The sequence below is a fragment of the Hipposideros armiger genome, unplaced genomic scaffold (assembly GCF_001890085.2).
Source record: "Hipposideros armiger isolate ML-2016 unplaced genomic scaffold, ASM189008v1 scaffold_964, whole genome shotgun sequence".
Lineage (NCBI taxonomy): Eukaryota > Metazoa > Chordata > Mammalia > Chiroptera > Hipposideridae > Hipposideros > Hipposideros armiger.
This window is the reverse complement of record NW_017732314.1, coordinates 336,871-353,195: the sequence shown is the minus strand read 5'-3', so window position 1 is coordinate 353,195 and position 16,325 is coordinate 336,871. Positions and strand designations below refer to the sequence as shown.

At 32.3% G+C, this 16,325-nt stretch overlaps 1 protein-coding gene across 3 annotated transcripts in view; it reads right to left on the bottom strand.

Moving 5' to 3' along the window:
• Positions 1 to 2,542: 2,542 nt before the first annotated feature.
• Positions 2,543 to 16,325, bottom strand: part of MTX2 (metaxin 2) — a 60,821-nt gene continuing 47,038 nt past the window's right edge. For all 3 annotated transcript variants that reach the window (XM_019630895.1, XM_019630893.1, XM_019630894.1), the window contains 7 exons: positions 15,363 to 15,435; positions 11,067 to 11,143; positions 9,693 to 9,785; positions 9,132 to 9,170; positions 8,618 to 8,743; positions 6,931 to 7,007; positions 2,543 to 3,011 (listed from right to left, as the gene is read on the bottom strand). In XM_019630895.1, the coding sequence (XP_019486440.1) occupies positions 2,828 to 3,011; positions 6,931 to 7,007; positions 8,618 to 8,743; positions 9,132 to 9,170; positions 9,693 to 9,785; positions 11,067 to 11,143; positions 15,363 to 15,435 (669 nt within the window). In that variant the 3' untranslated portion in view covers positions 2,543 to 2,827. The remainder of the gene's footprint in view (positions 3,012 to 6,930; positions 7,008 to 8,617; positions 8,744 to 9,131; positions 9,171 to 9,692; positions 9,786 to 11,066; positions 11,144 to 15,362; positions 15,436 to 16,325) is intronic.

Genomic DNA, 16,325 nt, shown 5'->3' with positions numbered 1-16,325 from the left:
CCCCCCCCACTCTCTCGGCAAACCAGAAATAGAAAAACAGAAAGGAACTTTCTCAACCTGATAAAGATGATCTACAAAAACCTACAATCATACTTAATAGTGAAAGATGAATCTTTTCCCACTAAGATCACGAATAAGGCAAAGATGTCTATTCTCACTTGTCCTGTTCAACATTGTACTTAAGTCCTAGTCAGTGCAATAAAGCAAAACAAAACAAAACAAAAAAACATAAGACGCAAAAGGCATACCGATTAGAAAGAATTTAAAAAATTATTTATGTTCACAGAAAACAGGATTGTCTAAGTAGAAAATCCTGAAGAATTTTTATCATAAATTCAATTACCATAATTTGATAAAAATGTAAAAAAAAAATTAAACATAGGAATCTGACCCCAATTCTTAGGAGCTTAAAAATACATTAGGAAAATATCTGTAGTACATCAGTCTAGACATAATCAAACTTTTAAAATATTTTTAAATTTAAGACTCGATAAAATTTACAAATTATAAGAAGCAATTGGTTGTAATAATTTTAAAAAATTAAAATAAGTTCAAAAAGTTATTATATCTTAAAATTTACTATAGAAATGTAGTAACTTGAAATATCTCAATGTACAGTTACATTTTACCCATTTTCATTAAATACCAATCATAGATAACAGTAAGAAAAATACTAACTCATTATCTGGCCATCAAAAAAATATCAAGACAAATTATTAATGAATCTCTCAGATCGACAATTTCTACTTTTTCTGGATTTAGGGTACCTAATGAATTAATACAATATCTATTCATCTAATATTCAACTCAATTAAGAAGTAACAAGTTGGACTTCTAAAGGGTTTCATAGACGATAGTTATATTAAATTCAATAATGCACATCATTTAGAAGTCATGAAATGTAACTAGACTGTACCTGTCTTGATTTAGTTTCTCACTACTTATGATTTTAATTTAAATAAGGGATCATGCTATTTATATTAAAATTCAGTATACATGTTAAGCAAAATAACATTTAACTCTGGTCAGCAAACTAGCTTTTCATTGAAAATTTTTAGCTACTGTGACTTGGCTTTATGGACTCAAACTTAAAAGACAAAAGTAACTGAATCACCATGAGACATCAAGGTTTCTGTTTTCTAATGCATTGTTTTGATGATCATTTACTCAACACTAGACCAAAACTGGGCCTCTCTGAGAGTGATCCATAGACAGTACATCTGAAGAGTAAATATCTTGACTTGAAATAAACAACGATCCTCATATTAATATAGCCTGTTGCAATGATTAAGATTAAAATATTACAACCCATATTGTTGTAATATCTTTATGTCCAAAAATATTCAAAGAAAGTCTAGATTTTATATACTGAAGTACAAACGGTACTTATTCAATTAAATGAATGTTATGGTAATATATATTTTTAAAAGCATCATTAAATACAAAACAAGTATAAAAATACATACCATTGCATTGTTCTGTACACCTGAAATTAACAATAAAATATTAAAATAATAATAATAATATATATACCAAAAAAAAAACATCTTAAAAACTGCAAAAACACAGGTAACTTGGGATTTTGTATTTTAAAAATAATACACATTACAAAATTAGTTCAGGCAAGCTGTGACAAACAGCAGTGTAGTCCAAAGAGAGTATCCAAAGTTGACGTAGGATTTAGACTAGGGAATCTAATATACCCCTTATGTGGTATAAATCTTAAAAAAAAAAAAAAACTGTTCTTTAAAAGCCAAAGAGATGTTAGACCACCTGAGTTTGAATTCCAGCTCAACTGACTAACCCTATGACCTTAGGCAAGGTATTACCCTCTCTTTTTTCTTTATATATATGTATTAGTTTCAGGTATTATCCTTTCAATGTCTCAATGTCTCCACTTCCTCTTCTGAGAACTGGGGATAATCTTCACAGTATTTTTGTAAGGGTTAATTGAGTTTAAAATGCTTGGTACATAAAAAGAAAACATAAAAGTACTATTATTCTAGACAGTTTCAAGAAACGATTTTTACATCTGACTCTTTAGAGCATAAAAAGTCAGATATAAAAATAAAATATATAAAATATTAGAAAATTTAAAAGGCACACAACATATAATCCTTAGTGCTGCCATATAAATTCTTGTTGACGCTTCTGTGAAAACTGTCCTACCTTCCCCACAAAAGGCATAAAACAGCATTATTAAAAACAGCATTCTTGTCTCAAAAAATAAGGTCCTTGAAACAATCCCTTTATCAAATGTAAATCATACCTGCTCTGAGGAAATTTTTTTAAATTCAATTAAGTTTAGGTATGAAGAAATGTTCTTAAATGGTAATCTGTTCCAAGATGTAATCACCTTGCAGTCATCCACATTTTCTAAGAGCATACTTGTTAAGAACATCTTTCCCATGACTGGGTTTACCATGTATCTAGCAAAGTAATCTTGGGAGTATGGAACACAAATTACTTGCCTTAGAAAAGATATTCCATGTACGATGCTCAGGGAGAGGCTTTCAGAAAGATCAAGTAAATACACCAGCCATACAGTTGTTTAAGTTTATTTTTATGTACATACATGTTTCAAGAAAACAAAATTTTCAAGATACAGAGCACAACATATCTAAAGAAGTCAATCAGTTATTTTAATGTGTACATAAAACACAGTATAAAGTACATGTATAGGATACATTGATTATATCATTTGTTTTGAGGTTTCAAAAAGCAGTGTTTTGGTTTTAAAATTCTGATACCATTTTCATATCATCCCAGTGACATATATTTCAAAAGTTAAATTTTGTTCACTAATAATTAAATTAACACATAATTCTTAAGACAATCTGGTAGATAAGCTGCCTTTACCACGATCTTCAAAATAGTGCTGTTCAATTCTTCTACAGAAAGCAAGGAGGTTGCTATAGTTTTTCACCTTCTCAGAAAGTTCATCATTGGTCAACTGTGTGGTAAGAATGGTGTACAGGTGGCCAAATACCAGTGCATCTAGTTCAGTAGGCCTGAAACAAAAGTGGAAACGACAGTAACAGGAATAGCACTGAGCTTGTATTGTAGGATATATACTATTTTAAAAAATATTTTATTCACCCATTTAAAAGAGAAAAGTCACAGGAAAAAAAAAAACAAATCCTCCCCCAATTTGATAGAATTTACTCTGTTTTAGCTTGGAATTTGTTATAAGATGTGAAAAAAAATATCTTTTAAACTATGATTTCCTAGTTGTGTGGCTTGCTTTTTGAAGTAGTATTATTTAAATGTGTTAAAATAATATTGGTTTAAATTGATCGTATTCATTTTATTCATTAATTTATTCACTAAATAAATAAGCAGGTCTCCGATGTGCCAGGAACTGTGCCAGATGCTAGAGATATAAAAACAAGAAAGAGTGCTCGCTTCGGCAGCACATATACTAAAATTGGAACGATACAGAGAAGATTAGCATGGCCCCTGCGCAAAGATGACACACAAATTCGTTAAGTGTTCCATATTTTAAAAAGAAAAACAAAAACAAGAAAGATACTCTGAGACATGGACACAGAACAAATCACCAAAACACAATTTAGTAAGTGTTTTAATAGACGCATAAACAAAATGCTGTCAAAGCTCAGAGGATTGCACTGTGGTGCTGGGACAACAAAACAAGACCCAATTACCCAATCATATATCAACAACATGATTTCATTTTAATTTTACCACTTTTAAAGTAATTTAGCTTTCTGAAGGAGACATAATCATAAAGATGGCTTCAACAAAAATTTTTCTAAGGGTTTTTTTTCCCTTTAATTATATATTACTAACAAAGAAATGAAATGTCTCTACCTCTCTACTAATGGACTATAAATGGGGCATCACCAATGTACATTATATTAAAATAATTACTAGCACAATATTACTAAAAGTGTTCACTAAGCTTTCTTCCCCCTTACACTGCTAACCTGTCATGTCTTCATACTACCAAAAATAATCTATGTATCCTTTATATACCAGTCACCAATTTTTAGAACAGTCATTCATGTTTGTAAATCAAGCCCCTTGACATCAACCTTTTCTATATTTTTCCTTTGGATATTTTTGAGCAATTTCCTCTTAATTTTCTTAACCGGTGATTTCTTAATTAAATAAACCTCAGCAAAATCCTATTCCTCCCTGGAACTTTTCAACTTAAGATTCCCAAGTACAATTTTTGCACCATTTCTTCAATATACTTTCCCATCAATATATGAACATATATTTTCAAATTTTACCATCTACTTTATGGTTAATAGCAGTATTTTCCCTTTTAAATATCCAACTCCTTTTCCAATTTCTCATTCAACTTAACCTAGTTTCAACCAACATTTATTGAGCTTCTTCTAGCAAATGGGTTTTGTTTGAAAAACATGGACCTGCAAGGAGCTCATAAATACTTTAAAAGTATAACTTTTCCTATGCTGATTACATTTAGGAAATATAAAAAATGTAATTTTTTTCTACTCTTTCTTCCCCTTTATTAAAAAAGTGGCATAAAACTATCACTTTAAGAACAGTTTAAGTTTTCATTCCAACTCTACACTCAACCAGGTGAAGGCAACGAATGACGTAATAGTCTTTGCGTGGGTGTCTTAACAGATATCACATATCAACAAGATAGCATGTACACAACAGGTAGTACACGTTTTGTTTTAGTTGCATTTTGGAAATAGGATTTAAATATTTAAAACCTACCAGCATACATATTTTGAAGGGTAAAAAGGCCATCAATGTTAGCATCCACCTTGTATTATCTCTAATTTTTTTCAAGTTCATTTCCTTTTGCCTTTCCACCATTTAGCTTCTTTGTCCTCTTTTTCCTATTACTATTCTTCCTACAAGATCTCCCTCCACTACCCCTTCCTTTTCCCTCATCAAGTAAGGTTGTTAGGTTTCTTTCATGAACCCTCTCAACATCCCTGTAAGTAAGCTACGAGAAAAGCTGACTCTAATTTAAGAGGGCAAAGGGAGGACACACACGGAAATAAAGTAACCTGCCAAAGTTTGGTATATGTTAGAGCCAAAAACAGAATTCAGGCCTCTGACTTGGAATCCAATACTATATATCTTGACTTAAGCCAGTGCTCTATTCATTAAGGTACAGTGTCTCACAAAGTAATGATGCCTGCGACAGATAAAGAAATGAGAAAAATTCTGCCACAACAAAGTAAAAATACAAGTTATTTTTCCCTAAATTAGTTTACTTGCATGTTACATTAATTAAACAATTGGGTAAAATTAAAACACAAAACTAAATCTATTCTATTCATTAACTGTAACTATTAGGGAAAAATGTTTACCTAAGTCTCATATAAGGTTAAAATTATTTCAAAAATCTACATCTTACTTTCATTTTAACAGTTCCTCAATAGCAAACTCTTGGTTTTGCACCTGTTCTAAATTTTTAATTTATCATTACAAATTTAAATATAAATGTACCCTTATGAAGAAAGAAATATTTTGATATTTCTACTGAACCACGTGTCAAATGATACCTGGTTACTAGCTCTCTGACACTGAGTTTAAGTGAGAAGAAAAATAAGTTAGATCTATGCTCCTGGCCTCCCAGAAAGACAGCTTGTGTAACAAAACCTAACTCCTAACACAGAATGATGCACTTCCAACAATAAAACGCATCCCTTCTGAGCTTTTCAACGCCTAAGAATTCCTAGATCAGAAAGAAAAGGGACTACATAATACTAATATTTGGACAAGTTTCTTTTGCATTAGAGACAAAACAAATAGAATCTGCATAGCAAACACCCCTAGAAACACGAGCATAGCTATAGAAGCTTTTCCCTACCAGGATTTCATGAGTTGGACCTTTCTGCTTCAGATATCAACAGGCTCCAATTTTATTTTAATATCAGTTATATATAGTATGTATTAATATATAATAACTTAAATATTTCCAACCCATCAAATTGTCATTTTTGCTACAAATATTAATATCTCTACCAAAAGATGTATGATATGGCTATAGAAGATGAATGCCAGTGAAGACAGAACAAATAATAGCAAATAAAGCTTTATAAAAATTATCAACCTAAAAAGCAAGAAAATTTTATTAAAAAGCCAAGAAAAGGTTAGAACTTCTAGGCAAACCATTGAGATTAAAATGCTAATTTAAACCCATCTTAAACTAGATCACAGGATAGCTGACTCTGATACACTAAAATTATAACTTTAAAAAAAAAAGAAAATCCATTCTTTACCTGTATTTGATTTTCTTTTCTAAAGTACAAAAAAATTCCATCTTAATGAAACATGAATTACTCAACTTACCTACATACATAAATATTTAATTTATATCCTTCATATTCATCTCTGGGCTTTACAAATAATTTCACTAACTTTTAAAAGGTAAGTTCATCTGTTCCCCTTCCCCCAATTCCCCTGCGCTGTTCCAATTCCCCAATAAAAATCTTTTTAAAAAAATAATAAATAAAAATAAATAAATAAATAAAAGATAAGTTCAAAATAGTGCTTGTCCATCCAACAATATTTTTTATTGTTTAGTTTTATTCATTTTTCTAGTCCCCAGGGTATGGTTACACTTCATGTTTTAATAGTACTTTGCAAGTTTAGAATTTTGTTAATTAAAATGTCACAGTTCCATACAGAGCACCTTAAACTACCTCTAGTAGAACCTCTGTCATATCACACACTAATGACTGGTTTACCGATCTTAGAAATTCTTAATGGCAAGAACCACATTTTTGAAATTCCAGTCTCCCAGAGCCTAGCACTATGCCTGACACCTAAGAAGTGCTAAGTAAATGTTTAATGAAGGCAAAATAAATTTAAATATAATCTTTTCATAACTATTTCTTTTTAAAACAATTCTTCTATGATAAAATACATTTGTAATCTAACAGTATAGAAAAAAACTAAAAAAAAATTCCTTACTGCTTATTGAAGAAATATGGTTGTGTTCCCAATCTTTGAGAAAGAGCTTGACAGCACTGGTCCACATCTTCTAAAACCTAATATAGGCAATAGGCCCCAAAGAAAAATATTTAAATTAGCAAAATAATAAAATGTGTCTAAAACAATTTACATCATAGTTGATAACAAATGTATAAATTCAGGTAACCTTTTATAATACATTTAAATCAGAATATAGACCACATATAGAACATAAGTAATGCTTTCTATATAAAAAATAGGAAGAAAATTTGAGAGCTAATTTTGTTTAAATGCAAGTACAATTAACTTACTTTTAAAGATTACTATTCAAGAATGTTTTAATCTCAAAACTATACTCCCTACAAACGTATTTTTCTGAATCTATATATTCAAATGACTTTACATATATAAATTACCTGCTTCATAAAGATGACACTGCTGACTCATCATGAGTAAAAGCATTTGAGTTGTTTTTCCACTAGTGGAGATGGATTTTATTTACTGCATACCTATTCATTTTCCAAATCCCCCTTGCAGCCAATGGCACACATTAGTGAGTTAGCTGGCTAGGACTAAGGGTAGCCTTGGAAAAGAGATATTAATTAGTCTAATTATATTCAAACTCTTTTTTTTTTTTTTAAAGATTTTCATTGGGGAATTGGGGGGATGGGAACAGTGCTGGGGAATTGGGGGAAGGGGAACAGACAAGTTGCTGTCCTTTTGTTCTTCAATCTAGTTGTGGAGGACGTTGCTTCACTGGCCCAAGTTGGCACCATCACTGTGCTCTTCCCGGGCGAGGCAGATCAGTCGTCGGCTTCTGGACGGCCGCTCACTGCGGCTGCTGGCCGCTCACGCTGGCTGCTGGCTACATACGGTAGCCCATGGCAACCCACTGCCGCAGGGGCTGCAGCCTACGCCGTCGCCAGCGACTCACAGCTGCCCAGCTCCAGGTTGAGCTGTTGTTCAGCATCTTAGCTATGGAGGGCAGTGTCACTGGCCCTCATATATGGGATCCGAACCGGGGCCCTCTGGCGTCCCAAACCAGTTCTTAACCATTGCGCCACTCGGCCAGCCCTATATTCAAACTCTTGACCTTAAAAAGATTTATATTTTTTAATCTTGCTACGTCAGTAAATTGAAGACCATATATATATATATATATATATATATATATAGAGAGAGAGAGAGAGAGAGAGAGAGAGAGAGAGAGAGAGAGAGAAAGAAAGCGCGCACTCTATTTTTCACTAATTTTTTTAAGCCCTCATGCCATAGATTAATATTTATTGGCATAAAAGATGCCTACAATGTATTGTTGAATGGGAAAAAAAATCAGGTTATAGAGTGGCAGGTATAATGTTATTAAGGGACATCTAGAAAAATGCTCTCCAAATAGTTAACAGTAGCAATTTCCAGGTGGCATAATTTCAGGCAATTTTTATTTCCTTTCTGAACTTTTCTGTAGTATTTAATTAGTTTTACAATAAGCATGTGTGATGTTTATAAAACAAAACTTCATGTCAGAGAAAATAAGAGGAAATGTTTTGTTAATTTTTAATTATGTTGGGATTTCTTAAAATCCCAACTATCAATACAAAGGACTATCAACACAAAAAAAATGAATTTCTTACTGCTTTAAAGGTTTTTCTTAAGTGCACTGAAGGTTTTGTAAACTTTGATCTGAACTGACCTGGTCCAGAGTCTTGTTACCCCATCCAATAGCTTTCATCTTACGTTTGACTTCCCACTGTTTCTGATAGGCCAAAATGCGATTCAGAGGCCAAGGGTAAGGAGATCCATACCTAGCATGGGTGATCTAAAGCAAAGAAGATTTTGTTAAAAATATGATTCTTTCTAAAAACAAAGCCTCTTATTACAAATAGAATTCTAAGGGAAGTATACGTTCAGAGAACACGAGTAAAACAATCTGAAAAAAATACATAGCTTGCAATCTAAAAAATTAAAATTTTAAAACATTCTCTTTAAAAATATATAAACTTTTATGTACTTTGCAACCAGTTATATCAAACAATGACACATAGCTTCCCTAAAATGTATGTGCAAGCAAAATTAAAGTAAGTGAAAAACTATATCACTAATGGTATAAACCACCATGTTTCATTTATGAGCAGGGACTTACGATTCTGAGCAAAAGTGTTTTCTCATTAAATTTTAATTATGATAAATGCTGCAGAACCACTCACCTCCCCTACTGTAGCTTCATCACACCACTGAAGATACAACTAGGAACAAAAGAACAGTCACTGAAACTTTAGAATACCAAAGAGAAAATAGATAAAAAGAAAGTTATTTTTTGCCATGGTAATTTTTTATAAGCCAACTTTATAAAAGTCACCTATGTGAGGGTTTTTCTTTTTCTTTTTCTTTTTTTTTTTTTGGCTAATGTTGCTATACATAATAATTAAATGTAATGGCAGTACTTAAGAAAAATATTTCTTATTCATATAATACATCTCTAAATACCATTAAAGTATTTTATAGATATTATTTAAGTAAACTTCACAAGACCAAAGTAAAATAATAAGTGAGCAAGAATCACTCCTTTTTTACATACAGAAAAATTAGAATTGAAAATGTCAGGCAGCTTGTTCAAAGATAAGATCAAATAATTTGGGTAAGCATCCTAGCCCCAGAATTGCTTGACTATTTTCCTATTTCTCAATAACTTTAAAATAACCCATAAGAAAGATTATCTTTTATGAGAGAAAAAGCTTATTTTCAAGGCCTATTATTTTCTATTATACCTCTGCAGTTAACAGCATATTGTTGACTAATTCCATGTAGGCTTTCATTTCTGCTTTTTGGACTTCATCCAGCCCATCACTAAGAGAATGGCCCTAGAGGGAATTTAAAAAAATTTAAGAGCATCATATTAAATATACAAAAACTTTCAGTTATCTTACTACCAAGTAATATAACATCAATCTTTTTATTGCAAATGTCCAATGGACTGATTTCTAAAATGCCTCCTAAAACAAAATTATTTTATATGAAAAAGTAATTATCGCTACAAAATATTAATAAGTAGTATTTGTCATTATAAAAATGTATCTTTCAATGGGTAAAACTGCATTATCAATTATTTCACAAAAGAAGAAAATAAGAATGGTCAGTAAACCTTGTTATTTTTAGAGACTACTCTTATCAGTAATGAAATAAATGCCAAAAGACTGACATATGTTGCTTATAAAGTGGTCGAAGATGGAAAAAATGTTAGTAAAGGTATAGGAAAATAGATACTAATTTTTAAGTTCTAATACACTATAGGAATGAATAGTTGTGTAAAATGATATAACCTTGAGTTCAATCTGGCAAAGTGTTTTAAGATTTTAAAAATGCATACCCTATAACATCGTAATATCACTCTTAGGAATTTATCCTAAGGAGATAATCTGACAAGTGTACAAAGGTATATGTACAAGAATATTTATCTTAGCACTCAATAACAGCAAAAAATTGGCATCAACTTAAGTATGCATCAGTAAAGACTTAAGTAAATAAATTACAATACATCCATACAACAGAATATTATACAAGACTTTAAAAGGACAATGTATAAACACTTATATATGTATATTTAGTCATTAACATGGAATGATTTCCAAACATATTGATAATTTTAAAAGGCCAGTTGCAAAATAACTAATAATATTAATAGTTGCTCTATATTTTTCTATATATGCAAAAGGAAAAGTCTGAAAGATGGTCCCCAAAATGTTAATGGAAGTTGTCCTTTGATAACTATTAAAATTTAAACTGAATAATTCAAATGGATAAATGCATGCAACTTCTAAACATATCTTCTGTCTCCCTTCTCAAAGGTTAACTTGATATTTTATAACAACCTAACAGTTTTCATTTATGACCGCAATTCTCATAAGCATTAAGTTAGAAAATTACCTACTATTTTGGCAAGATCTAATTACCTCTTTTGCCACTGATTTACATTATGGAAAAAAGCAAAAACTTACATTTAAAAAATATTTCTCCAGTAGTTTATATTGGCACTTTATAAAACTAGATTAAAATCAATGTAAATCTTAAGACATGCTAAAGAACGATGAATTACATATTTAAGAGTAACTGTGATCAAATGCATTTAATATCTTTTTTATTACCTTGGCTTTAACGAATTGGACTATTGGACCAAGTTCTGATACTACTTGATTTCCTACATGAATAAAAGGTACTTTACCTGTTGAGGGAAAAAAAAAATGTGTGAAAATACTTTCAGTAAATTAAAGTTTGTGCTAATAAGAAAAAGAAATTAACACAAAACTGAGATATGCTTTATTAATACAGAATTTCATAAAACTATACCTTTTGAAAATTAGTTAAATGTGTACGTTAAAGTCTATAAATTTTTAAACACTGATTACTGACTGATTTTAAGAAAGAAAAAGGAGATTCATTTCTAGAGTTCCCACTTGTGTATAATAACAGATCACAATATTCCCTTTCCAGAGCTAACACTAGCAAATCACTATATAACAGTAAATACTATTCAAATTACACGAACCAAGTCCAGACATTGGTTCATTTTCAAAGAAATTTAACTAGGCTTTCTCTTCAGAGTACAATGAGTCAATCTATATTTTATACAATATTGAAGAAGACTTTACATCTTCTACTTTTAAGTCTCAGATACCCATTAAGGTAAATATTTTAAGTAGATATTGGTGTATTAATAAATGTCTTTGAGTTCGGAGAATATACTCAGTAAATATCGTAAAGATTTTGTAGGGTATCCGATGGACACTTGTCTTATTAGGGAGACCACTTCATGGACAGTGTAGATTCCTGACCACTGCACTATACACCTGGAAGCTGAAACTGAATAATGTTGAATGTCAACTATAATGTAATTTTATATATATATATATATATATATATATATATATATATATAGTCACAGGATATGGAGTACAGCATAGGGAATAGAGTCAATGGAAAGTGTACCAGCTATACACAATATCAGAGGGGGTAGTAGATTGGGGGGGGCGTTATCACTTTGTGAGGGGTGTAAATGTCTAACACATTGTTTTGTACACCGGAAACTAATTTTAAAAAATGAAATAAAAAATAAATGTCTTTGACTCAAAAATATCAGGAATTAAGAGAATTAACAATCTTTGAAGGTATGTTAGTTTATGAATTATAATACAAATTATGTTCTCAACATACGTGGGGAGAAAAAAAATCAAGTAGGATGCTTATAAAAACTGGCTTCTCTAAATAAATGCCACATTAAAAAATTATTTCATTCTTATAAAAATAGCTGATGAAATTATCAGAGATGATGAGAACAAAATAGTCTCCAAATAACAGTAAAGTTTACCCCAAAACCTAAAGGATGAAACTTGCTGTCAGATCTAGTTCAAACAGAGTTCACACTAACAGCAGGCTTCTTCATGGTCCTTTTCAATAGGTTCACTCCTCTGGGCTCAGTCAGCCTGAGGGTAATGGATGAGATGCAGAGCATCAACAAAAGCTTCATCTGCATCCGTAGGATAAGACATTACAAAGGAAAGGCAGGCCTTTTGGAACACAACAACTCAATAGATGTATTTAGAGGACGTTTCCATGTTACCAATCTAGAAACACTTAATTCCGTATTCCTTTCTTCTACTGCTTTATAAATCTTGCAAAAAAGAATTTCTTATGTGGGTCATTAGGTCAAATTGTTTTTTAACTTGGAATAAACTCCTTGTAACTACAATACTGATAGAAATAGTACAGGTCCTCTGAGATAAAATGATCTGAGAATGAAAACTCTTTGTGAATGAACGTCTAGGCTGAAGGGTATTTCTGGGGTGTAACATTTTGAGAGCAAAATGTATTTCTCATTTTCAAAAACCAGTTTGGAGTTCTTGGAAGAAAGAGGTTTCATTTTCTTTTCTTAAAAATGCTTTGAGCACTGTAGATTCTGAAACAGGGAAGCAGTGTGGGTAGTCAACTGAGTACTTAAATATCTCTAAATATAAAGAGATATATAAAAATCAAGGAAACAAATTAAAAGTGAATAATGTTTTCTATCACTTCCCTGACTCAAAGAGGACCCAATGTTATATCCTTATTTTGGCAGGTATCAGGCAAAAGCACAGTAAAACAGTTATTCTCTGGCACCAATCAAAGGTTATAAAAGAGAACTAAGGGCACTACTTCTCACTTTAGGCAGAATATTCATTTTTAGAACTTTTACTTCTAAAGAAAGCAAGAAGATCTTGCCAAGCAAGTAGTATGTACATTCAGAGACTATGAGAAAGGACCTTGGATATCATCCAATCCAACAACCTCATATTACAGATGAAGTCATGGGGACTCAAAGAAGAGAAGTTAAATTTCCCACATAAACTGTTAATATGTGACACAGAAGAATTAGAGTACAAATTTCTTAACTCTTAGCCAAGGGATCTTCTGACTATTCCACAATGCTCTCTGCATTAAAAATCTTCCACAAGATCAAGCAAGCAAATAAAATGAAACACATTCCCCTGATCACCCCCAAATAATATGATGAAAAAGAATACTAGAGATATGATGCAACCTAAACATCTTAATAGAAAGTGTCATTTTCATCTACCTATAGGAGACTCCTCCTATGAATGTATATATAGGTATGTATTATTGTAGTCTATAATATTTATGTTTGTCTTTCATAGAGTCTATAAAAAGTATTAACAGATAGATATCTACCTAAGGGATACTAAGTACAGTCATTTTAGGAAACAGATGGATACGGCTTCTCCTCATTTGCCAAAGATATCAACTTCAGTATATGATTACTAACCTTTTTATATGTATATCTACACTCTTTTTTTTTTTTTTTAAGATTTTTATTGGGTAATTGGGGGGATGGGAACAGTGCTGGGGAATTGGGAGAAGGGGAACAGACAAGTTGCTGTCGTTTTGTTCTTCAGTCTAGTTGTGGAGGACGTTGCTTCACTAGCCCAAGTTGGCACCATCATTGCGCTCTTCCCTGGCGAGGCAGATCAGTCGCCGGCTTCTGGATGGCCGCTCACTGCGGCTGCTGGCCGCTCACGCTGGCTGCTGGCTACATATAGTAGCCCATGGCAACCCACTGCCACAGGGACTGCAGCCTACTCCGTTGCCAGCGACTCACAGGCAGCCCAGCTCCAGGTTGAGCTGTTATTCAGCATCTTAGCTGTAGAGGGCAGTGTCACTGGCCCTCATATGTGGGATCCGAACCGGGGCCCTCTGGCATCCCAAGCGAGTTCTTAACCATCGCGCCACTCGGCCGGCCCAATCTACACTCTTTTTGTATGACTACAGAGAGAAAAAGATAGATGGAACCCAATATAATTCATTTCACCAGAAATGTGTAAAATTTATAAAACCTACATATAAAATTAACACAAAATGAGTCAATTAGTGGTCCACAAGAATCTAAAATATGTCTATGTTTGTAAGTCTAGAAATTCTTTCATGGAAATGTTTTAAACTATATATTCATAAATCTATAAATGTTGATATATTCAAACAGAATTTTCAGTATATATGGAGAGGGTGTCTTCACAGCTTCTGACAATTATTACCACCCTTAAGAACTTAAGATGGAAAAAAATGTTTAACACAAGTTATAATTACAATGAAGAGATAGATAAGTGTCCCTAAAAACAACGGAACACACTTATGCCAGTCAGTTATATCAGTGGATTTATTCATAAAGGAATGACTTACGTGTTACTGCTCCAACAAAATCATAGTATAAATAATCCATATCAATTGTATTTAACATTTATCAGCTTTGTGTATCAGTTTTGTGGCACTATATTTTTATATTAAAAATTATCTGAATTGTATTTATTTAAAACTGCATTTTACTAATACATGACACACAGAAAAGCAATAATGATTTAAAAAATAGCAGAAAGGCTAAAAACTTAATAAAAAGTATCTTAAAACCTGTTAAAGTAAAACAAAAAAAATTAGAAACCAAAAACATTCAGAGATGACTTTAGGATCTATGACAAGTTAATTAGTCCACAATCTCTCTTCTTTCATCTTTATAATGGGAGAATATAATTTAGAGAAGTCTGTTTAATAATAAATGCATTCATTAATATTAAAATTTGTTTTCTGAGGAGAAAACTGTCCTATGTAAATAAGACTGGGGAAATCTGAGATTATGTATTTTCTTAATATTTACTATTTAACAATTCCCATAACTTTCCAGTAACCATCTCTGACCACAGAGCTGAAATAAATAAACGTGATCACCTAAGATCATCAAATTTGTAATTGTTACTTTATAAAACCTTGAGGAAATTTTTCAAAGGAAAAACCAAAAAAATAGGCATTTTAAAATCTAGGTACAAACTGAACTAGCACTGCAATTTTATCAACGAAGAATATTAACAAAGAAAAAAATGGAAAAGAAAACAACCACTTACCAGATGGAGACATATATTCTGCATTTGCCCTACAAACCACTTTGATAGGCAGATTACACATTTGCAAAAAGGCCTGTAAAATCGAGAGAAGTACAGTAAGCCTAGTGAAAGTATATGCATATTTGAACACAACTTTTTAAAAATTTCTTAATACAGTATACAGGAACACTTTATTGGAAATGAATCAATCAATTTAAAGTGAAAGATCTGTATTCCAAACAAAAATAAAATGTTATTTCACTACTAAAAAATCATATGACTTAGACAGTAGTAAATGTATGAAACTTAAAGCATTTATATACATTTAAAGAAGGAAATGTAAATTATCCACAATTATTTTACTGTAGTAGTTTATGTAAGTCAGCAATACTATATATTGCTTTAATTTTCTTTAACAGATGAGTAAAGTCCAAATTTTATAAGGTATTGCTTAATTCCACTACTCTTTACAGGATCATCATCTTTCTTGTCTTAGGGGAAAACTCTCAAAATGTTATTTCTGCTACTTCAAAGTTCTCTCCAGTAATACTAAATATCCTAACATGTAGTTTTTATGTTCATTAATTCACTGATTAAAAACATCATTGTGGGGGCCGGCCGAGTGACGCAGTGGTTAAGAGCTCGCTTGGGATGCCAGAGGACCCCGGTTCGGATCCCACATATGAGGGCCAGTGACACTGCTCTCTACAGCTAAGATGGTGAACAACAGCTCAACCTGGAGCTGGGCTGCCCCGTGAGTCGCCGGCGTGGGCGTAGGCTGCAGCCACTGCTGCAGTGGGTTGCCATGGGCTACCATGTGTAGCCAGCAGCCAGCGTGAACGGCCAGCAGCCACAGTGAGCGGCCATCCAGAAGCCAGCGAATGATATGCCTTGCCTGGGAAGAGCGCAATGATGGTGCCAACTTGGGCCAGTGAAGCAACGTCCTCCACAACTAGACTGAAGAACAAAAGGACAGCAACTTGT